Genomic DNA, 23,563 nt, shown 5'->3' with positions numbered 1-23,563 from the left:
CGGTTCGAGTCTTCAACTTCGGATCTGCTCGCTTGGGTGATCTCGGCCATCTGCAAAAGGGCTCACCCGAACCCAACTTCCGGTCTTCTCAAGTGGGCTTCCGCTCCGGCTTCTCGTCCCTCGGAATCACCGTGTGTCTCCTTCTCGTCCGCCGGCGTACTCATCCGCAGTCTTCGTCCCTCGGACGCACCGCGTACCGTCCTTCTCGCTAGCTGCGTCACTTGCTCCTCGAGCAGTCTTCCGCTCCGGCTTTCGTCCCTCGGAACCACCGCATGCTTCCTTCTTGTTCGCCGGTGTACTCTTCCGCAGTGCCTCGTCCCTCAGATGCACCGCATGCCGTCCTTCTCGCTAGCTGCGTCTTCCACTCGACTACTTGTGCTCCTAAGCTCCTGTACACTTAGACACAAGGTTAGAAACACACAGGACCTAACTTAACTTGTTGATCACACCAAAACAACCTTGGGGTTTCAACAATCTCTCCCTTTTTGGTGTGAGCAACCCAAGTTAAGCTAGGGTAAAAATAAAATAAAATAAACTAAATTTGAAATTAAGTGCCAAAAATAAAACAAGTTAAATTTTGGTCTACCTACCCCTAGTCTTATACTTTTTCTTCTCCCCCTTTGATCACATAAAAAATGGGGTTGAAAAAAAATCTAAGGGTAAAGACTTAGAAAATTTTGAGATCCTTAAAAAAGTTTGCAATAATAAACAGTCTCTGTAAAAAATTTTTAAGTGAAATTTTAAGAAAATTTTCTAAGTGAAATTATAAAAAAAAATTCTAACTTAGACAGCTTTGTAAAAAAAAATTTTGAAAAAAAATTTAAGTCTTTGCAAAAATTATTTTTGAAAGAAAAAAAAAATTCTAACTTAAGATTTTTTTTAAGTAAAATTTTCTAAGTAAAAATTTCACGCAAAAAATTTTTCTAAGTAGAAAAATATTTTTTAAAAAAATGTTTGAAAAACTTTAAAAGCATTAATTAATTCTAATTTTAATGCTTTGACCGAAAGTTAATTAAACATTTATGTCAATATTTTGACTTCCAAGTCGTGGCGAGGCACTAAGCCTTCTTGATTATTGGAGCAACAACTACTTCTTTAGACAAAGCCTCATAGAGAAATTCATTGTTTAATTTTCTCGCTGAAAGCATTAATTTCGTTTAAAATTTAGACTAAGCAAGATTTAGGAACCCAATATAGGTTCCAGTCTACTGATTAACTAAATATTTCTTAGGTATATATTTTCTTGAAATATTCCTAATTTGTCCCTGGTGATATCTATAATACCAATTTAAATTTTTAAATTTTCTGAAATTAGATGAGCATGCATGATTTTTCAAATTATCTACTTGAATTTTCAGATCTTTATTTTCTGATTTCAATTTCTCATTTTCTAATTTTGATTTGTCTAATTCTTCTAAGGGACAAGATTTAGCCAAAATTATTTTTAAGTTTTTAATCTCCTTTTCTAATTTACAACAGTCTTTTGTTAATAGTTTAACAAACTTAAAGAGTTTATCGGGAAGAAGTGATCGTACCTCACTTACTTTGTCGATCTCGTTGTCTGTTTCTCCCCATGAACTGCTACTTTCTTCCGACGTGGCTCCCCCTTCATCGATGCTCTCGATGCTCATTTCGGAAGAGCTTGACTCACAGTCGTTGTCTTGATGACTTGCCATTAGAGCAAGTCCGGAGAATGCCTCGACTTCCGACTCCGATGACGTATCGTCCCACGTCGCCTTTAGGGCCTTTCGCTTTTGGATAGGCTTCTTACCCTTCTCCTTGTCCTTGTTCTTTAGCTTGGGGTAGTTATCCTTGACGTGCCCTTCTTCGCCGCAGTGGTAGCAGCGGATCATCCTTTTCATTTTCCCCTACGGATGGTTAGTAGATCTAGATTTACAAAGTTTCTTGAATCTTCTTACCATCATTACCATTTCCTCGTCATCGAGAGAAGATTCCGACTCAGGTTCGTCTCTCGAAGCTTTGAGGGCGACGTTGTTCTTGGGCTCCTTCGAACCTGTACATCTTGATTCGTGCACTTCAAAAGTCAAGAAAAATTCTTCTAATGAAATTTTTTCTAAATCATTTGAAATGTAAAGACATCTACTAATGATGTTCATTTGGCATTTCTAGGAAAGGAATTTAAAGCGTACCTTAGCGAATCTCGGTTACTTATCTTTTCTCCGAGATTCGAGAGTTCGGTGATGATCTCCTTGATTCTCGAGTGCAGGTGCGCAACTGTCTCGTCTTCCCCAAGTCGCAGGCTGGTGAGCTGATTGCGAAGTAGATCTCTTCTGGCGAGCTTGGCTTCAGAAGTTCCTTCGTGCAGCTCGATGAACTTCTCCCAAAGTTCCTTCGCGGAGGTGTAGTTGCCGATTCGATTAACTTCTTGTGGCAGAAGAACGCTTAATAGATGATATTCTGCTTTGCCGTTCACCACGTATTCAGCCTGGTCCTTTTTTGTCCATTGACATTTTTCCTTGCCCTCTGGAGCTGCAAAGCCAAGTTCCATTGTTAAAATTAATTCAAAATCTGTTGTGAAAAATACCTGCATCAGTTTTTTCTAGGTTGCGAAATTCCCTTCGTATTTCGACGGGTGGATGCTTGGTCTGACCATTATGTTTGCTTCGATTGGCGGTTAGTCCTCCTGAAGCGCCTTGGCTCTGATACCACTTGTAGGACCGTTGGCGGCCGGCTAGAAGGGGGGTTGAATAGCCCTGTAAAAAAAACAAAACACCCTTCTCGAACTTTCAACAAAACACTTGCATAAAATAAATTGAACAGAAACTAAAGAAAGGAAGAGGCAAAAGGATTTACTTGGTTACAACCAAGGAGGTTGTTAATCCAAGGAATGTCACACTAGTATCTCCTTTGAGCGGAGAAGCCTCTTACAACAGTGAAAGCGCAAAACAAAGAAGCTAATATAAAACTGAAGCGTACAAGCGTTGGAAATGAATGCTCTGAGTTGTTGAAAAGCTTCTAGACCAAGGCTATATTTATAAAGCTCGATCCTGTGAAAATGTCAACTTCGGGCTCCCCGGTACGTTCCGGGCGCCCTGGAGGGGTCCGGGCGCCCCGGTCAGCTCCGGGTACCCCGGACCCAAAAGTCAACTCTGGTTGACTTTTTCGGTTTGGTCCTTTGCTCCGGCTCTGGTCGCCTCGGTCCGGGTCTTCAACTCCGGATCCGCTTGCTTGGGTGATCTCGGCCATCCAGAAAAGGGCTCACCCGAACCCAACTTCCGGTCTTCTCGAGTGGGCTTCCGCTCTAGTTTCTCGTCCCTCGGAATCACCGTGTGTCTCCTTCTAGTCCGCCGGCGTACTCATCCGCAGTCTTCGTCCCTCGGACGCACCGCGTGCCGTCCTTCTCGCTAGCTGCGTCTCTTGCTCCTTGAGCAGTCTTCCGCTCTGACTTTCGTCTCTCAGAACTACCACACGCTTCCTTCTCGTCTGTCGGTGTATTCTTCCACAGCGCCTCGTCCCTCGGACGCACCGCGTGCTGTCCTTCTCGCTAGCTGCGTCTTCCACTTGACTACCTGTGCTCCTAAGCTCCTGCACACTTAGACACAAGGTTAGAAACACACAGGACCTAACTTAACTTGTTGATCACACTAAAACAATCTTGGGGTTCCAACACAATCGACTAGCACTTTCACCAATCGACTGGTAGGCAGTGTTTTTCAACCCGCGGCCTATATAACCAAGCCTTGGGAGCTTGGTTGAGGTTGACAAAATTAGTGATGGTAAACCCTAATTAGTAGTCTACTAGTGCTCAAAGTTTCCCTTGTGTCCAAGTAATCCTTGGTGAGTGTTGTGGTGAGGTTTCTTCACCCACAAGGAGGTTTGAGCTAGTCGGAGTTTCCGGGGACTAATCCACCAATGGATTGAGGATCATCCACTTTACGAGCAGTCATGGAGTAGGAGCAAACTATCTCCGAACCACATTACATCAACGTGTATTGGTTTGTCTTTTATTTCTTAGTCTTTGTATTTCCTTTAGTGTTTAGCTTGTTTGCTTTGTATTATTCCATTGCACAAGCTAACATACGTAGGAAGCAATCGATTTGGGGGGGTCGTCTATCCAACCCCTCTTTCTAGTTGACCATAAGATCTCCAACAAGTCGCTGCGCAAGCTAACATACGTAGGAAGCAAACGATTTGGGGGGGGGGCGTGTATCCAATGCCCCTTCTAGTCAGTCGTAAGATCCCCAACACACCTTGTTACAAGTGATGTTTGCCGATACCAAAGTATGCAACGCCTTATGTAGGGAACCATAGTGAGGTCTAAGGACTATTCATACCAATAGTCACATGAGAATATTTATGATACTCATATAACGATCCATGAAACATTCTCATGACAGGTCAATTTAATGCATATTCTCTAATATATACTCATGTGTTAACCTGATATATCATATCCATGACTTGTGAGATTAAGTCATCCATTGACCTACATGCTAGTTTCGATGCATTAATATTGTCTTTGCATATTAATGCTTGACTAGGAATAATTAAGAGTGGTATTCTATATATCTATAGTATCTCACTATCAATTCAACCAATTGATATGTTGTAGACTAGAACCTACTATCCTAGGACATTATTATATTTATTCATTCGACACTAAATTGAAATAAATATAATAACCATAATCTTTGTCTTTTAATGAAAGAACGAAATATGATACAAAATCTCCTAAGTCAATCAACTCTTTATTGTCTCTTAGGGTTTACACTAACAATCTCCTTATGTCACTAGTGTTAATCACTGAAATATTTAATATCCATTGATCTAGTGTGACCATCATACTTCCTCGGTGCCAAAATCTTGGCCAAAGGATCTATAATGTTAGCATTGTTCGGTTCTCTACATATCCTCACATCTCATATATCGATGATCCCTCGAATGATATGGAATCATTGTAGTATCTAATACCCAGGACCACCATTTAAGTAAAATATATACCTTAACTACGATCTAGAATCGTCCCTGTCAATTTGGAAACTTGCACCACTATAACCCTTTACAACAACCATTGTAATCCTTTATACAAGCTCTTTATCGTCTTTAAAGATCAACAAATAATCTTGAGTTCTTCTCAAGTACTTAAACTTATTCTTGACTGTTGTCCAGTGACCTTTAACTAGATTTGACTAATATCTGCTCATCATGCTTAACACATATGAGACATCTGGGCAAGTACAAAGTATGACGTACATGATAGACCCTATAGCAGATGCATAAGGAATATGCTCCACGTGATCTCTTTCTTCCTTAGAAGAGGGGCATTAAGTTTTCGAAAGACTCACATCATGTGACATTGGTAGGAATCCCTTCTTGGGGTTCTGCATGGTAAAACATTTAAGCATCTTGTCAATGTATGTACTCTGACTTAGACCAATCAATCGCTGAGATCTATCTCTATAGATTCTGATGCCTAAAATGTAAGCTGCTTCACCTAAGTCCTTCATTGAAAAATAATTCCTAAGCCAAGTCTTCACTGATTGAAGAGTAGGGATATCATTTCCAATAAGAAGTATTTCATCTACATATAATATAAGAAAGATGACTATGCTCCCACTAACCTTCTTATAGATACAAGGTTTATCTACATTCTTGATGAAACCAAACGCTTTGATCGCATCATCGAATCAAAGATTCCAGCTTCTAGAAGCTTGCTTTAATCCATATATGGATCGTTGAAATTACATACCTTTCCAGCATGCTTTGGATCTACAAAAACCCTCAGATTGTGTTATGTATGCATCCTTAAGTAGATTTCCATTAAGAAATGTGGTTTTGACATCCATCTGCCAGATCTCATAATAATAGTAAGTTGCAATAGCAAGCATGATCCAAATGAATTTTAGTATCGCAACTGGTGAAAAAGTTTCATCATAGTCTATACCATGAATCTGTTTGAATCCTTTAGCCACCAATCTACCTTTATAGATATGCATATGACCATCCATGTCAATCTTCACCTTGAAGACCCACTTGCACCCAATGAGTTTAATCTCTTCAGGTGAATCAACCAAAAGTCCATACTTGGTTAGTGTACATAGATTCCATTTCGGATCTTATGGTCTCTAGTCATTTCTCAGAATCTGGGCCATGTATAGCTTCCTGATAAGATGTAGGCTCGTTGAGACCAACTAGCACTACATCACCGTTGTCAGACAAGAGAAAAGAATATCTCTCAAGTTGACGACGGGTCCTATCAAATTCGCGTAGAGCTTATGCTACTTGAACAGGTTGTTGCTCCACAACTTCTTGTGGTGTAACAACATCATGATCCACAACATCTTGTGGTTCCTGTTCAGTTTTCATCAAGGTGTCAGTGCTAGTTTATGCATCTTGAATTTCTTCAAGATTGACTTTACTCTCATTAGTTTTTCTAAAAACAAATTTCCTTTTTAGAAAAACACTAGTTCTGGCAATAAACACTTTGCCTTGTGTGGAATTATAAAAATAGTATCCCTTTGTTTTCTTGGGATATCCTATAAAATAGTACTTATCTGATTTGAGTCATAGTTTATCTGAGACTTATCGTTGAACGTAAGGCTCACATCCCCAAATCTTCATGAAAGATATTTTGAGACTCTTTTTAGTCCATATCGTATATGGTGTCTTTATGACAGCTTTAGATGGAACGCGCTTAAGTGTGAAAGCAGCTGTCTCTAGAGCATGTCCCCAGAAGGAAGTAGGAAGATATGTTTGACTCATCATCGATCATACCATATCTAATAAAGTATGATTTCTCCTTTGTGATACACCATTCCATTGTGGTGTTCTAGGCGGAGTCAGTTAAGAGATGATCTCACACTCAATGAGATGATCATGAAACTCTTGGCTAAGGTATTCCTCACCTCGATCTGATCAAAACATCTTAATACTCTTACCAAGTTAGTTTCGTACCTCATTATTGAATTCTTTGAACTTTTCAAAGGATTCTGACTTGCGTCTCATCAGATACACGTAGTTGTACCTACTGAAATTACAAGTAAAAGTAATAAAGTAATGGTAGCCTCCTCTAGCTACTATTCTGAAAGGGCCACATACATCTGTATGTATGAGTCCTAACAAGTTATTAACTCTTTCGCTATATCCATTAAATGAAGTCTTTGTCATCTTGACTTAAAGACAAGATTCGTATACCTCATATGATTCAAAATCAAATGAGTCCAAAAGTCCATCCTGATGGAGCTGGGATATGCGACAGTCATTTATGTGATCCAAGCGACAATGCCAGAGATATGTTTAGTTCAAATCATTAGACTTGAACCGTTTGGTATTTATGTTATAGATTGGGTTTTCAAAGTCTATAATATAGAGTCCATTTATTAGAGGTGCACTACAATAGAATATATCATTCAAATAAATGGAACAGCATTTGCCCTTTATTACAAATGAAAAACCCTTATTGTCTAAACAAGAAACAGATATAATGTTCTTGGTTAAAGTAGGCACATAACAACACTCTTCTAGTTCTAAAATAAATCTAGTGGGCAAAGATAAGAAATATGTTCCTATAGCTATAGCAACAACTCTTGCACCATTGCCTACTCGTAGGTCCACTTCCTCCTTTGTCAATGATCTACTATTTCTCAGCCTCTACACATTAGTACAAATGTGAGATGCACACTCGGTATCTAATATCTATGAAGAAGAAATAGATAGATTGGCTTTTATAACATATATACCTGAGACAGAAGTCTTACTTCTCTTCTGTTTCGATTCCTCTAGGTACACCTTGTAGTTCCTCTTCCAGTGTCTGGTCTCACCACAGTGGAAGCAGGTTCATTTCTTAGCAACTCCACCTTTGGGTTTCAATGCATGAGTGTTGCCCTTGTCTTTGGCTTGAGTCATATCTTTACTTTTAGGCTTCCATTTGCCTTTGCCCTTTTGCATCATCAAAATGGTACTAGGCTTTGTCTTCTCAAAGTTGAGTTCAGCAATTCTCAACATGCTCAACATCTTAGATAGTGGTTTGTCAATTTCATTCATGTTGTAGTTCATAACAAACTGACTGTAGCTCTCAGGCAATGACTGTAAAATAAGATCAGTGGTCAATTCTTGGCCCAGTGGGAATCCCAACCATTGTAAATTTTCCACATACCAAATCATTTTGAGCACATAAGGCCCTACGAGATTGTCTTCTTGCATCTTGCATTGAAACAGTGTCTTAGAGATCTCAAATCTCTCATGCCTTGCTTGCCTTTGATATAGTTGTCTAAGATGTTCAATCATATCATAAGTGCCCATGTTCTCATATTGCTTCTAAAGCTCAGAGTTCATGGTAGCGAGCATAAGACATGATACATCTAATGCATCATCTTGATGCTTCTTATAAGCATCCTTATCAGCTCTAGCGGCAGTAATGGGGGTGCTTCAGGAATGAGTTGCTCTAGGACGTACAATTTTCTTTCTTACTTGAAAACTATTCTCAAGTTTCTATACTAGTCCAGGAAGTTAGCTCCATTGAGCTTGTCCATATCAGGGACAGATCGCAGTGAGAGTGTATTCAATGTACTAGACGACATGGTGATCTACAACAATAAAATACAGAAATAAGTATCATACTCGAATCACTTAATTAGGCCTTTAATCAAATGATTCTCTCATTGAATTCTAAAGCTTGGTAGAAGCAAGTCACTACTAGCTCTAAACCTAGGAGCAAAGATATTCAAGTGGGACAAGATTCATATTATACCTCATCTTGAGTTAGTTTTGACTCTGCATTTACCTCCCTCCATATCCGTGAGACTGGCTCTAGGGGGCCGCTGATGTGGCAGTTCCACATTTTTTTGAGTTAGTTTTGGCTAATCGCCCAAGACTTGTATAACTTAGGTAGGCAACGTGTACTAATTGGACAAGATCCATATTATATCTTATATTGAGTTAGCTTTGGCTAATCACCCAAAATTTGTATAACTTAGGTAGACAACATTTACCAATTACATCCTATGTAACTCTTGTATCATTGGGTGAACAAGACTATTTGTTCATTGACCCATATTGTAAAATCCACATTATAACACATCTTGAGTTAGCTTTGGCTAATCATCCAAGACTAGTATAATTGAATTTCATTATATGGGACATGCCTCTAAGTTCTCAACTTAGTTAAGTTGCACCCAAAGTTTAATATTTGGACATCACAATTGTCCTATCGCACTCTACCAAGATAAAACAAGTCACTTTGCTTTGGCAAAACTTGACTACAAACGATTGAGATAGTAGTGAGTACCAAACTTTGGTAGGCATATGAAAATGACCTAATTATGATAGTTACACATGCATCACATACATTTATGGCATATCATGGCATACATCTGTAGGGTCGAAAATAATTTAGATATCTCCACAATTGCATGATATTGTCCACTTTGGGCCTAAGCCCTCATGGTTTTGCTCTTGGGCTCTCCCCAAAAGGCCTCATGCCAATGGAGATATCTTTTCTCTTATAAACCCATGATCTTTTCCATGTGTTTTCAATATGGGACTATGTTTGCAACCTTGAAACCCCAACAATCCCCCCCTCAAACAAAGGACCATAGGCTTCCCATGTCCGATCCTCGACCCACCAAGTCTTCCTGCCACTCGGTCCACCCGACCTACTAGGACTTCCTTGCCTAGCCGCAACTAGGACTTCCTACCTGGTGTCTGATCCTCTTGATCTGAACATAGGAGCCCCACTTTCTTTGTTCGAGGTCAATATTGTACCCACATAGCTCAATCAGACCATAACTCTTGTGCACAGTCGTCGGTGGTTAAACCTTCTAGCAGTCCGGACTCTGATACCAATTGTAGGGTCGAAAAGAATTTAGATATCTCCACAATTGCATGATATTGTCCACTTTGGACCTAAGCCCTCATGGTTTTGCTCTTGGGCTCTCCCCAAAAGGCCTCATGCTAATGGAGATATCTTTTCTCTTATAAACCCATGATCTTTTCCATGTGTTTTCAATATGGGACTATGTTTGCAACCTTGAAACCCTAACAACATCAACATATATGCTAAATTAAACATGGCATGGTTATGACCCCATAATCTACGATCCTCTCAAGTCAATGAGAAGATCGAAAATTCAACCTAGGTCTAAGCATCTTCTCCAAGTGCTTCCTTGTTCGTCGTGTGTTATTGTCCTTCTTCCTTTTTCACCGCCGTCCAGTAGAATAATTATTCTCTAATTTGTACATTACAAAACCTAAAGAAACTCGAGTTACATTCAAGTGTAGCCTAAATTTACAACAAGAGTGATAAAAGATGAAGGCACGACACACAGGTCGTATTATGAATTACAACACACATCTAATTACATTGGGGTTAAAGACCATAACCATCCACCATGTCATATTTATATTCACAATATCCTTATGACATAAATCTACTATGATTTTAACAACTAATTATGAGTCGCAACGCCACGATAATCCCGCTAGCCGATTAGCGGGCGGGGTCAAGGGGGCAACACCCCCCACGAAAAATTATTTCACACACTCATTGTATGAGTTGCTGCCATACTTAAAACCTTATTGCCCACAATACCAACTATGTTTCGTTTCCAACTAAACACCTTTGGCAGAGACCTTGTTGGTCACAACACCAACTATGTTTCATTCTCAACAAAACACCAATTTTTTGTTGACTCAGAATTTTGGCCGAGACTCATAATTTTACAAATCATAGTAAACCTATAATGCAATTTCTTTATCACATATAAAAATTCTAACAACTTAGTATATGCCTTTGTAGGTGACTCTGATACCATTGTAAGGAACTAGAGCGCTAAACACGCGAAAGCATAGCGGAAAACATCTAGTTCCTCTAGAAGATGCATGTGAAAGGAAACCATATACTAAATCTTACATGAGAGGATTATACCTTTGATCCCGTCAGCAACCTTTCTTTGGATGCAGATCTCAGTGTGATCAAGTGTCCGCGCCTCTACGGTATCCACATGAACATATCTTTTGTTCGTCACATGAATTCTCAATCAGGAGAATAACCAACTTTGTGGTGCTAGCCACTTGGAAGGTTCGACCAAACATCAAGATTCGGCCAAGGAGGAAGAACCAGGGAAGATCAAGAGTCTTTTTTTTTCATCTAATAAAAAAATCAATCCAAAAATCTATTTATATTCATCCAATGAATACTAAGGATTTTTGTCTTTTTATATTCCTCTTAATGAGTTGGATTATTATATTGGATTAACTATTAATCCAATAACCTAATAAGTCTAACCCATTGAATCTAACCCATTAATCTAATATGTCTAATTCAGATTGGACTCAATTCAATGAGTGAGTTCATTTGAGTCTAACTCAATGAGTAACCGAAAAAGCTTAATCATCTCATAATTGACTCTTAGAGCTAATTACTAACAAGTTGAACTATAAAATGTGAGTTTGATCCTATCCCCACCTCTATATTAATCTCTTCACATTATCATTGTCATGCCAACTAATTTTCGCATCACCGAAGATTTAACGGTAATGCTAGTTAAGGGCATCTCTAATGTAAATTTTGTGAGAGGTTTATAAAATAAAAAAATTTCAATAAAAAAATTAAATCATTATAGAAGTGAGATTTAAGATTTATAATTTAAGAATAGTATTAAAAATTTAAATCAATTTTTTTTCTTTTAAGATGAAGATTATAATTAATGATAAAGTAGTGTTATATTTTGATTTATGATTTATAATATAGAGTTATATATTTATAATGTAGGGCACATAACAAGATTATAGTAAAAAAATTTATTACAGAGGGAATAATAGATTTTTTTTTATTTTTATGTGATATTGACATGGTAAATTGGCAGATTTAGAGATTTAACATGCCCTAAAATACATGAAACTCAAATCAACAGAACGGGCAGTACACGTTCCGTAGACGTTGACGCTGACGTTGACATTGACGTGGCATCTCCTCATGTCCCGCGCACGACGTAACACGCAAAATAATCGTTACTTAAGTTGTGACGTGAATGAGGAGAGCCTCACCATCGTTATTTATTTATTTATTTATTTATTTATTTATTTTCTTATCGTTTTTACAGCGGCATATTTATTCGTCGATTCGTGGTCGGCCTTGTCGATCGCTTTACTGTTCTTGGTTTGTTTCCTTTTTCATTGTTTTCTTCCCAATTTTGGTTTCTTCGCTTTGGCCTCTTCGCCTCCCAATCTCCCTTCTTCCCGATCCCTATATTCCTTCATTGTCTCTCGATCAAGCCAGGTTCTGATCTTGTGGCTTCTTCTATTTCGCACGCGAATTCCCAACCGTCTTTCGGGGGATCGGTCTCGTATTCCTTCGATTGGCTTTTGTTTTTTTTTTTTTGGTTCGAACTTGCTTCAGCGGGCCTCTCTCTCTCTGGTTGGAATTGAGGGAGACAGAATGAGCTTCCAGGATCTGGATACAGGGCGACCGCTCGCCGGCCGGCGGGATCTGACGAACGGAAGGCAGGATCAGACGCAGGCTGTCGCCGCGGGGCTGTTCCAGATCACCACGGCCGTTCGCAACTTCGAGCGCCTCGTCAACACGATCGGCACCCCCAAGGACACCCCCCAGCTACGCGATAAGCTGTGAGGGCGCAATTCTCTATGCATTTATTTTCCTATTGGTCGATTTAATCTCGCTACGCAGGTTCATGTTGATATCGTTTGATCTAGCTTTGGTTTGACCCACTCTTTGACTTTGTTCTCGATATATGAGAAACTCCAATTTACCATGGATAAGAAAATAAACCACTAGTTGATCCATAAGATGATTACCATGGCTGTTAACATTTCATGTCTATTTATATTTTCTTGTTAATCTACAAAGCTAGCATAACGAGGTCTCTTGCTTTTGCCTTGGCATCAGAAATAAGTGGATTAATTTATTTTTAACAATCTCAAATGCTCAATGAGAAAGTAACGATTCATGAAGTTTTGATATAAAACTTATTCTTGCGCCAAAGTTTTTTTTTATTTATTTAAAAGAAATCTCTTGCTCTCGCCTTAGCTTCAGAAATAAGTGAATGGATTTATTTTTAAGTTTTGATTCTTGCATTTTTTTAATATTTAAAAGGAGTCTCATGCTTTTGCCTTAGCATCGGAAATAAGTGGATTTATTTATTTTTAAAATTTCTCAAATGCTCAATGAGAAATTCTTGAGGTTTTGATATAAAGTTTGTTCTTGCAAAAAAATGATTTTTTTATTTAAAAGTAAATGTCTTTGATTCTAGTAGGTTTACGAAATACCCATCCTTTCTTTGACAGTAAAAATAATAATTTTAGTTCTCTTATTATTATAGATAAGTGAGAACTTAAGGTTAAAATATTGAACTGAATAGTTCAGACATTATGGGTTATACATCCCTAAGATTTACATATTCTCACTAATAAATCTATCTGTGGCCACATGCTCTTTGTTTCTATTAGTTTGGTGTCCATCCAATGGAGTCTTAGGACCAGTAGGGATGATGGTAGGATGGCTAGAGAGGACAAATAGCATCAACTTTTTACTCTTGCTAAAACTTTTGCAAGGCCAATCAAACACGATAAGCATAGCGGGAAGTAAAAAGTGTGAATACAAATGTAACATGATTGATTATGTGATTTGGAACCCTTGTTCCTAATCCATGAGCTACGACCCTTCGGTGAGTCACTTCTGAATGCCCACTAACTTTCTACTTTTTGGATGCTTTTGGAGGTGGAGAAATCTCTTTCAAAATTTTCTTATGATGAATGAGAGCAAGTAAGAGAAAGTAAGAAGCACAACAATTAAGGCTTAGGATTGTAATAAGAGAACTTATAAATGCAAGAAGTTAAGCATAAAGCTCTAGCCTTTTCAAGCTCTCCATAGTCTTCCTTTTATAGCCTCCAAGTTGTCTTCAATTTCACTTTTCTATTTTGTCATTAATCACTCGATTGATTGCATCTCCAACCGTCTATTTTTGTAGTTATTACGGTCTTCAGTTTGCCAATAGATTTTTGAATCGACTCCACTTATCATAATCGACTACTCTCCGATCAACGATATTTTCACCTCTCGATCAATGGTATTTTTTCAACTCTTGTTATAGATTCAATTGTCTACCTAGTTGATTCAACTCAACTCATTGAATCAACTGTCCAATCAACTCAGCCACAAATAGAAATATTTTGTTCGCTAGTTGATTAGTCTAAGTCAACTTCTTAGTTGGTTCACTCGCCTTCAGTTGACTAGATTATTGACTACGACTATTTAAATGGATGAGAACAAGTGAGAGCAACTAAGGGGGCGTTTGGTTCTTTCCTAGGAATAGGAATCGGAATGGGAATCATTATATTGTGGAATGAGAATGGGTATGAGCATGGATATCACTCATAAAAGCAATATTTGGTTAGTTGCATATTTTCTATCGGAATAAATCAAAATTTCCTTTTTTACCCTTAAAGGAAAATAAAAGAAAAAATTAGATGTGAGAGAAAGATGAATGTGAGAGAAAAATATGATGAAAGAGAATGATGAGAGAGAAAGTATGATGAGAGAGAAAGTGTGATGAGAAAGAATGAAGAGAGAGAAAGTGTGATAAGAGAATGAGAAAAGAGAGTGTGATAGGAGAGAGCATGATGAGAGAAGATGAGAGAGAAAATATGATGTGAGAGAAAGTATGATAGGAGAGGATGAAGAGAGAGAAAACATAATGAGAAAAAAATGGGGAGAGAGAATGTGATGAGAGAGATTGAGGAGCGAGAAAGTATGGTGAGAGAGAAAGTATGATGAGATAAAAAGAGAACAGTGAGTGTGATGGGAGAGATTGAGGAGAGGGAAAGTATAATAAGGGAGAAAATATGATGAGAGAGAACGTGTGTTGAGGAAAAAAAAGGAGAGAGTGTGACGAGAGAAAAAGTGTGAAGAGAAAAGAGAGTGTGATGGGAGAGATTGAGGAGAGAGAAAGTATGATGAGAAAAAAAGAAGGAAGAGAGTGCGATGGAAGAGATTGAGGAGAGAGAAAGCGTAATGAAAAAAAAGAGGAAAGAGAGTGTGATAGGAGAAATTAAGGAGAGAGAAAGTGTGTGATAAAATGATGAGAGAGAAAATATGATGAGAGAGAAAAAGGAGAGAGAAGTGATATGAAAGAATAAATAAATAAATATATTTTGATATTTGATATTAAGGGAGAAAGTTTTAGTTTTAGGTCAAGGGTATTTTGGGAATAAGAGAATATTTTGATTGATGAAAATAGGGTAATGGCTCATTGAAGGGGAGGTACATGGGAATGAGTTATTACCCTATTTTAAGGATTCATTCCCCTATTTGTATTCCTATTCCTATAATCCAAACATTAACAATGACAATCAATGATTCTCATTCTCATTCCCCACTCTTATTCCCCTAAACCAAACGCCCCCTAAGAATCACAACAATAGGCTTAGGATTACAATGAGAGAGTTTATAGATCTAAGAAGTTAACCGTAAAGTGTTTGCCTTTGCATGCTCTCCATGGTGCTCTTTTTATAGCCTCCAAATTGGCTTCAAGTTCACTTTTTTTTCTTTCATTGACTACATTTTATAGTCTTCAATTTACCAATGAATTTATGAGTTGACTTATTATAAGTCGATTGCTCTCCAAGACAACGACTACTTAGATCTGTTAGGACCAAAAGAATTTAGATATCTCCATAATGGTATGATATTATCCACTTTAGGTCTAAACCCTCATGGTTTTATTTTTGGGCTCTACCCAAAAAACTTCGTATCAATGGAGATATCTTTCCCTTATAAGTTCATGATATTTCCATGTGTTTTCAATGTGGGACTTTATTTGCAACCATTGCAACCCAACAATCCCTCCCTCAAATGAAGGACCACCCCCTCAAGCCTATCCGCATGATGTCATTTGATCCTTGACCCAACAGGACTTTCCTGCCTCTAGGATCGACTAGGACTTCTCTGCTTGGTGTCTGGTCGTCTTGATCCAGACATGGGAGCTCCCACTTCCTTCGTTAGAGGACCAAAAAAATTTAGATATCTCCACAATAGTATGATATTGTCCACTTTGAGCCTAAGCCCTTATGGTGTTATTTTTGGGCTCTATCCAAAAGGCGTCATACCAATGGAGATATCTTTTTCTTATAAACTCATGATCTTTCTTTGATTCTAGTACATGCAACCTAACACGATCGACTCACCTTGACTTTAGTATACCAAATCATTTTATCGCTTAAGGGATCTGATAGTTGCAACTTTCCTGGCCTTCTTTCTAAATCTTGTTAAGGATTCAATTGATTGCCTTGATGACTTAACATGTTTAATTGATTTTCTAATCAATTCAAGCACAAACATAAATATTTTTGTGGCTTGCTACTTAGTTGAAACTAAGCTTCAATTGATTAGATCGTCGACTGCTTTTACTATAACGAATGAGAACAAGTGAGAGCGAGTAAGAAGCACTATAATTGAGGTTTAGGATCACTATGAGAGAGCTTATAGATGTAAGAATTTAAGCACAAAGAGCCAACCTTTGCAAGCTCTCTATAGTCCTCCTTTTATAACCATGAACAAAAGGATGAGGATCCTATCTCAAAAAGGAGACTCATCTATCAAAACTTGATCAAAAACCATTATCTCTTGCCCTCTAAGTTGCTGCCCTAAACACAGCATTAGGATTTTAGAGAAAATTCTAATGCAAATGTAGGTGAAAACATTAACTTTCAAATCATCAATCAACCTACCAAGTTTCCACTGAGAACTTAATTCATAGTCCCCTTGGTACGAACAATTGGCTAGCGCATGTTGGTGTTACCACTATGAGGTCTGAGGGTCAAGTAGCTGGGTGCCTGCCCTCCGCATATACTATTCAACTGTTCAAGGCTAGTAGTCACCCATGATTTACCTCTTCCGTGTTGGGGAGGGGCTGGCGGAGGCGCTGGAAGCGAGCGATTCGCCTTTTTGCCACCACTAAGAACTTAATTCATAACAATCTCAATTGTTTAATACACTAGCCAAATGAAACCTTGAGGGTGGTTGTCTTACATGAGCAAGTGGGTTGCTCAAACTGAGAAAGGGAGGTAGATATAGAAAGGAAGGAGATTTATCACCTTCCTTATTTGTTGGAAATCCCCTTTCAAAACAAGGCAGCAACAGCCACTCCAGAACTAGAAAGCTTCCATGCTGGCGAAAGTAGATCGTCTATCTTATGAATTGAGATGGGTAATGGAAGAGATTTCCATATGGAAGAGATTTCCAAATCTGACGAAACTTCCAAACCTAAGTGAAGGTTGAAGCACAACTTCCAAATCTAGAGGTAGTGAGTAGTGGATTTCTCTTCAAATAGAGAGGGAGATAGAGAAAGATTTATTTATTTTCCAAATAGAGGAACTAGGAAAGACATCGTTTTATTCCCAAATAGAGAGATTGATTTTTTTTCCCCAAATTGGCAACCAGAGAGAGAGATTATTTTTAAAAAAAAATTGAGAAAGAGAAATCAATTTCTTTCCAAATTGAGAGAGGGAAGAGAGACTTTAAATTGCACCTAGTTTCATTTTTTTTATTTAAAAAAACATGATATGATGGAGTGAGAGCTTTAAGATGTGAAAAAGTGTACTGCCTGTGTATCCAATGAATAGTAAATAATGGTTACCATCCTTCTCTTCATCAAAATTATAAATCTGAATGTTCCTCATCTTTAAAAGATTTCTTTAATGTAATAAAATGCTTACTAGATTTGTTAGATTGCTCTAATGTGGCTAAAGAATACGAATGTTTAGTTTCTTTATAGAAATGTGGTTCCTTTGACTTTTTTTTTATAACTTTTTTTAAGGTAGGGTTGTTTTGATAAGTTCCTAGGATGATGATGATGATGAACTATATTCCCTTTACTGGGCATCTCTGAGAAAACTTCTAATTGCAGTCCTAGTTCTTTATGCCATTTTTTACTATTCAAGTTAGATCATTTTTCCATTTGGTTTTGCTGGAAATAGTTTCTTTCATGTACTAGCTGCATGTTTGATGTTTTCCATGTGAAATCAATTCTTCCATGGAACTTATTCCACACTCATTACTTGATTTAATATGTTTCTTGGCAGGAATAACTCTAGATTACAAATTTCACAATTAGTTAAAGACACTTCTGCAAAACTTAAACTAGCTAGTGAAACAGATCATCGTGTTGAAGTCAGTGTAAGTTTCAACTCTTTCCATATACTTTTTCTCTTATTTACTCTCGTGGCATTGGTATAGCTTTAGTTTTAGTTGAATTTCCAATCTCCTGATTTATAGGTTTTCTTATGATTTCTCATGCAATTATCCAATTGGTGTTTACAAACTTGTCTGATAATAAAGGTGTTTTAATGACATGACAGACCAAAAATACAACCCTATAGTTTTTTAGGCTTCTAGCAAGGAGAAACTTATATTTTTAATTTTTTTTATAAAATCAATTAATCATGGATGATACTGTTGTTTCAATCAATTCTTCCTTCCTCTCTTATAATTTTTCATTGCCAATGATAAAAACCAACTCTCATCCTCACATCCTTGTAGAATATATCTCTTAAGCTATCAAATTCTTTTTTATTTCTCATCATTTACTATGCTGTTAATCTTCTTATTAGGAAAACATCATTTGTAAGTTAGGTTTCATTCTTTAAAGTTTTTTTTGTGATCATTTTATTTTATTACATTAACTATGTCAGAATTTCTATCCGTTCAATTCTTATCTTAACTGAAAAATGGCAACATGTATTCCACAATGAATCAGCTTATCAATGAGTAAAATATTGGTTTTCTGCTGTCCGTCCTTTTTACGGAATTTTATCCATAGTAGGAAATGGATGCCTATTTTTCACAAGTTTAACATAATAAGAAATAAAAACTTAATCACCTGCTCATCAAGTTATCCAATAAACTCTGAAACAAACTTTGCCTTATTCTACTTTCTCTTGTTGGTCCTTGGGACCAAAGAAGACTTGATTATCAATGATAAAATATGATAAAATTTATTTAAATATAGATGATAAACAGTAGGGGATTGACTCCAATGACATATGAGGATTCATATAGCCAAACCTACTTAGTAGGATAAAGAATTGGTTGTTGTTGCATCATGGATCATCATCTCTCTTAGATCTTTCTCACTGCAAATACAGTGGATACCCTCTGAAATTTGTGATTAAATGGTTGCATGTGTTCAAGCATTTATTAAATCTATCAGGCGAGTAAAAAGGTTGCTGATGCAAAACTTGCAAAGGATTTTCAAAATATCTTGAAGGAGTTCCAGAAATTTCAGAGGCTGGCTGCTGAGAGGGAGACTGCATTTGCCCCATTGGCTCCAGAAGCAAATTTCCCTCAAAGGTAATTTGTATTGTGTTGGATTTTTGGTTTGAACTGCTGCATTGTTTCCTTAATCTCAATGGTGGTGGCATATGGTAGATTCCATTGGTTGGTTTTGCTTGTTGTCAGTTTTTTAACTTTGGTCACTCATAAGATCATTGTTTCAGTTTTTCAAATTAGTATTTCAGTGGATCGTTGTTTTCAGTTTTGACACAAGTGTCTTCTCATCTAGTTCCAACTGATTTATTGGCCTCTTTATTTGACAAGAATCCCTTTATGAGTATTTGGTAGAAAAAGTGCTTGTATCTGAGTTGTTTGTTTCCTAACAAGGGGGAAATAGGGAGTTGGCATGGGTATTGCTATATGAACAAGTAGATTTAATTAGGTTAATGATCCCAATCAGCTGTTAAGTATAGTCAATTTTTTTAATTTATTTAATTTTCACTGTGATTATTCTTGTAACTTACTGCAGTTTCCTTCGATGCCTGTTTATATTTGTACAGCTATGATGCAACTGAAGCTGACTCTGGTTCTAGCAAAACTCGCGAACAGCGTGCTCTGCTTGCAGATTCTAGAAGGTGATTTCTAGCTCATGTCTTTTCCTAGTACATGATGTTTCTAGGTTATTGGCTAATTATTTACAATTACTTTCTATCTCATGAAAAAATTTATTTTGTCTGGACAAATTGCTTAACAAAATTTTCTACTTTCATAATCTTTTATATGAATATTTATGAATGACAGATTTTTTCCATCTATGCTGTGTCGTTAGGAATGCTATTACTTCTTATAACAACTTAATACCCAGATGTTTCTGAACCTGCAAGTTATCTACTACATTATTATCCCATGAAAAAATAAAGAACCAATTGATTTTGTGCAAAACCAAAAGTACCAAATGAATGCCCCAGGCAATTGATTATATGACAAGATCAACTGTCCAGATGATGGTTGAATGAAGTCTGCCTTCAACGAGTTAGTTACTTCTTGGGTTGGCTGCAAACATGGAGACCTTTGATCAACGTCAATCTTGCAGGTGGCCGTCAGAGGAACACAAGTAATCATGCTATACTCATCAGTGTTGTTGGACTTAACATGAGAAGAGACACTTCTGCTGCTGCAGCAGCTTCAACATATGAGTGGCCCTGTCTCAAATTTGGTTCAATCTTGGTTGTCTACCTAGCAATTCCACGGTTCAGACCACTGCCAACTTGATCTTAGTTAGACCTTGATTTTTATCACCAGTTTTAATCTGGATTTCAGCATCACATGATCCTCAGAAGGTTTGAATTTGATCCCCAAAACATGAGAGTGAACTATAATACACAGTCATCATGAAGGCTTGCACCAAATACTTGAGCTAAGTGATAACGCTGCAATTTCTGTTTAGGTGACAATTGCTTGAGTTGAAACACTTTAGTGTTGTGATTTTACATGAAACATCAAAGACAACAAAAATGCGTAGCACTTGAATAGGTTGTACCTTTAGCTCTTAACTTGATACACATACTGACTATCTATATGGATTTGATCATATAAGTAGACATAGCCATCCCATATTAGGCTGTGAAGTTACTTGAATAATTAATGCCAATTGCAGGTCTTTTTTTCCCCTAATTGTTCTTGGTAATGAGCAAAACCTGCTCTGTGACTGAATGGTATCTAAGTTTGTACAAGTTTAGGAGAATTTGTGATGAGTTCTAGCATTTGTTTTTCGAGAGATGCATTTGGATATTTTCCTAATTTCATGATTTTTTTGTTGTATAGGCAAGAGTTGTTGTTGTTGGATAATGAGATTGTTTTTAATGAGGCAATCATCGAGGAGAGAGAACAGGGCATTCAAGAAATTCAGCAGCAGATTGGTCAGGTGAATGAAATCTTCAAGGACCTTGCTGTGCTGGTTAATGATCAAGGAATTGTAATTGGTGAGAAAAATGAACTTTGTAATGTTCATCTTCATTTGTGTTTTCCTTTTGATAAACTCTTAATTTCTTGCAGATGATATCAACTCCCACATCGAGAGTTCTCATGCAGCAACTTTACAAGCAAAATCTCAGCTTAAAAAGGCAGAAAAAACCCAAAAGTCAAATTCGTCCCTCGTAAGATCGACTTCTGCTTCTAAAAAAAGGAGTATCAATCTTTTGAATATGTTGTGTTTTTGAGTTAGCTGGGTTTTATGCAGATGTGCCTGCTTTTGGTGATTTTTGGCATTATCCTACTCATTGTGATAATAATCATCGCAGCATGATCTGAGATTGTAGTGCACTTCAGTCAATTCTGGCCCTTTGAGTTAATGGTTTGATCAGACTCAACTCTAATATCATCCCACTGGTCTTCTAAAGCTGCAGCCTTGGCAGAGTTTATGATATGACATTGAAGTGTATATAACAATTTGCAACTTGAGTTCTTTGTGTGCGCTTTCTGTTGCATTTGCTTCCAGGTGTTGAGGTGCTTCTTTTTATCCATCGACGCAGTTCACTCCGGTGTTCGCGTTGTTGATAATCAAGGGGTTTAACTGGAATTTTTTGTATGTAAAGTTTGTTCTAACATGCTATTCCAACTTCCAATTCATTATGAAATTGTTTATCTATTTGTTGCTTGTGTATATTATAGAAATGGTGTCAGCAGATCGAAGATGTAACATTTGTTGTAATGCGTTCACTTGCATTCGTGCATAAGTGAATCACGAGGAAGCCAAAAGTTTTGAATGGATCGGCTCAGTGCTCTCTCAAAATTATTTCATTGCCAATTATCTTCCAAATTGTAACAATTCAGTGTCATGTCATACCCTAATTGCTGGAATATTAGAGTATTAGTGCAATATCTGACAATGACTATTTTGAGCAGTAGATTGGCATTTAGTAGAATAATTTATTATTATTATTATTATTTAGTTTTACTGTTTTTCCATGCACACTATAATCAATACTCGTGTGTGGGTAATTCTAACTCGTGTAATTTAATGGCTCAATTGCTTAGAGCATATTTATATATTTGACTAGCGTTAGGGGTACTCGTCTACCATGCACATGGGAACCAGCATTAAGAGTACTGAAATTGTCAAGTAAAATTCCTCTTATGTTAATCCACTAAAGGTGTAGATATGAACGTGAGAGTCATAAAAAGAGCCCCAAATACTAACGTAATTTTATGGCATCTTCAATGGTTAAAATTTTATAAAAAAAAATTTTATGATCTCAATATGCCACATCAATATTCTAAAAATCTATTGAAACATCTCCAATAGTTAGAGCTTTAAATGATTTTTGTGTGCTCCATTTTATGATATGTAATTACATAACTACATACATATTATATTAATTTCAACACAAAAAAGCAGCTTTGAAATTTCACTACTGCTCTTTAACAATAAACTTCAAGCCTTACATCCACAATGGTTAGAACTTTTTTATTTAGTTTTTTCATTTTACAAATCTCTTTAAAAACTTTGCATTGGAGATGTTCTTAGCATTTATATAAGGATGAGATGGGTGTTACCTTCAATGATTGTGACCATAGTATTCGAGAAATCGTCTAGCTATTTAATCTTGACCATTAATTATGATCGTCTCCCCATTAAAGTCGATCACTTGGTTATTATTGATTATTAATTCCAGAAACGATGATTGTGAGCCACAATAATTACTTTAGGAGTAATGAATGTCTTGAGAAGACTTGCAACTTATTAATAGGGTTGTAAATAAATCAAGCGTTCGTGAACAACTTTGGTATTCGATTTAGTAAGAGCTTATTTATATTCGTTCAATATACATAAAATTAATTAAACAAACAAGCTTGAACAGTTCATTAAGCTAAATAAACAAGCTTGAACACATATGTGTTTAGTTCGTTAACGTTCGTGGACATTGTTCGTGAATATTGTTCGTGAACAACATTCATGAACAATGTTCACGAACCATATTCATTAATAAAACTCTTTTAAATATGCTAAATAAATAATAAAATAAATAAATAAATAAATTTAAATTATCAAGCTCAATAACCAATCAAATAACTAAAAGTTTCAAACAATCAAACAAGCTTGAATTAAAAGCTTGATAACATCTAAATGAACCAAGCTCGAACCAAACTCGAGCCAGACTCAAGTCAAGCTCGAACCAAGCTCAAGCCAAGTTTGAATTGAGAGCTTGATAACATCTAAACGTACCAAGCTCAAGCCAAGCTTAAAACAAGCTCAAGCTCATAAAAAATAAACCAAGTCAAACTTGAACACTCATTTCAAAAACTTGGTTCATTTTA

The 23,563-nt window shown here is 36.9% G+C and overlaps 1 protein-coding gene across 1 annotated transcript; it reads left to right on the top strand.

Annotated features, from left to right (window-relative positions):
- The first annotated feature begins 12,085 nt into the window (after positions 1–12,085).
- On the top strand, positions 12,086–22,011 carry LOC122020280 (syntaxin-22-like). The gene is made up of 7 exons (XM_042578147.1): positions 12,086–12,585; positions 18,058–18,151; positions 19,185–19,324; positions 19,807–19,881; positions 21,071–21,228; positions 21,302–21,402; positions 21,486–22,011. Exons 1-7 carry the CDS (start codon positions 12,398–12,400, stop codon positions 21,549–21,551), a joined length of 822 nt encoding a protein of 273 aa, XP_042434081.1. The 5' UTR covers positions 12,086–12,397; the 3' UTR covers positions 21,552–22,011.
- The last annotated feature ends 1,552 nt before the right edge of the window (positions 22,012–23,563 follow it).

This window comes from Zingiber officinale, chromosome 9A, assembly GCF_018446385.1.
Source record: "Zingiber officinale cultivar Zhangliang chromosome 9A, Zo_v1.1, whole genome shotgun sequence".
Taxonomy (NCBI): domain Eukaryota; kingdom Viridiplantae; phylum Streptophyta; class Magnoliopsida; order Zingiberales; family Zingiberaceae; genus Zingiber; species Zingiber officinale.
The sequence above is the reverse complement of the archived record's forward strand: the minus strand, read 5'-3'. Positions and strand labels throughout refer to the sequence as shown.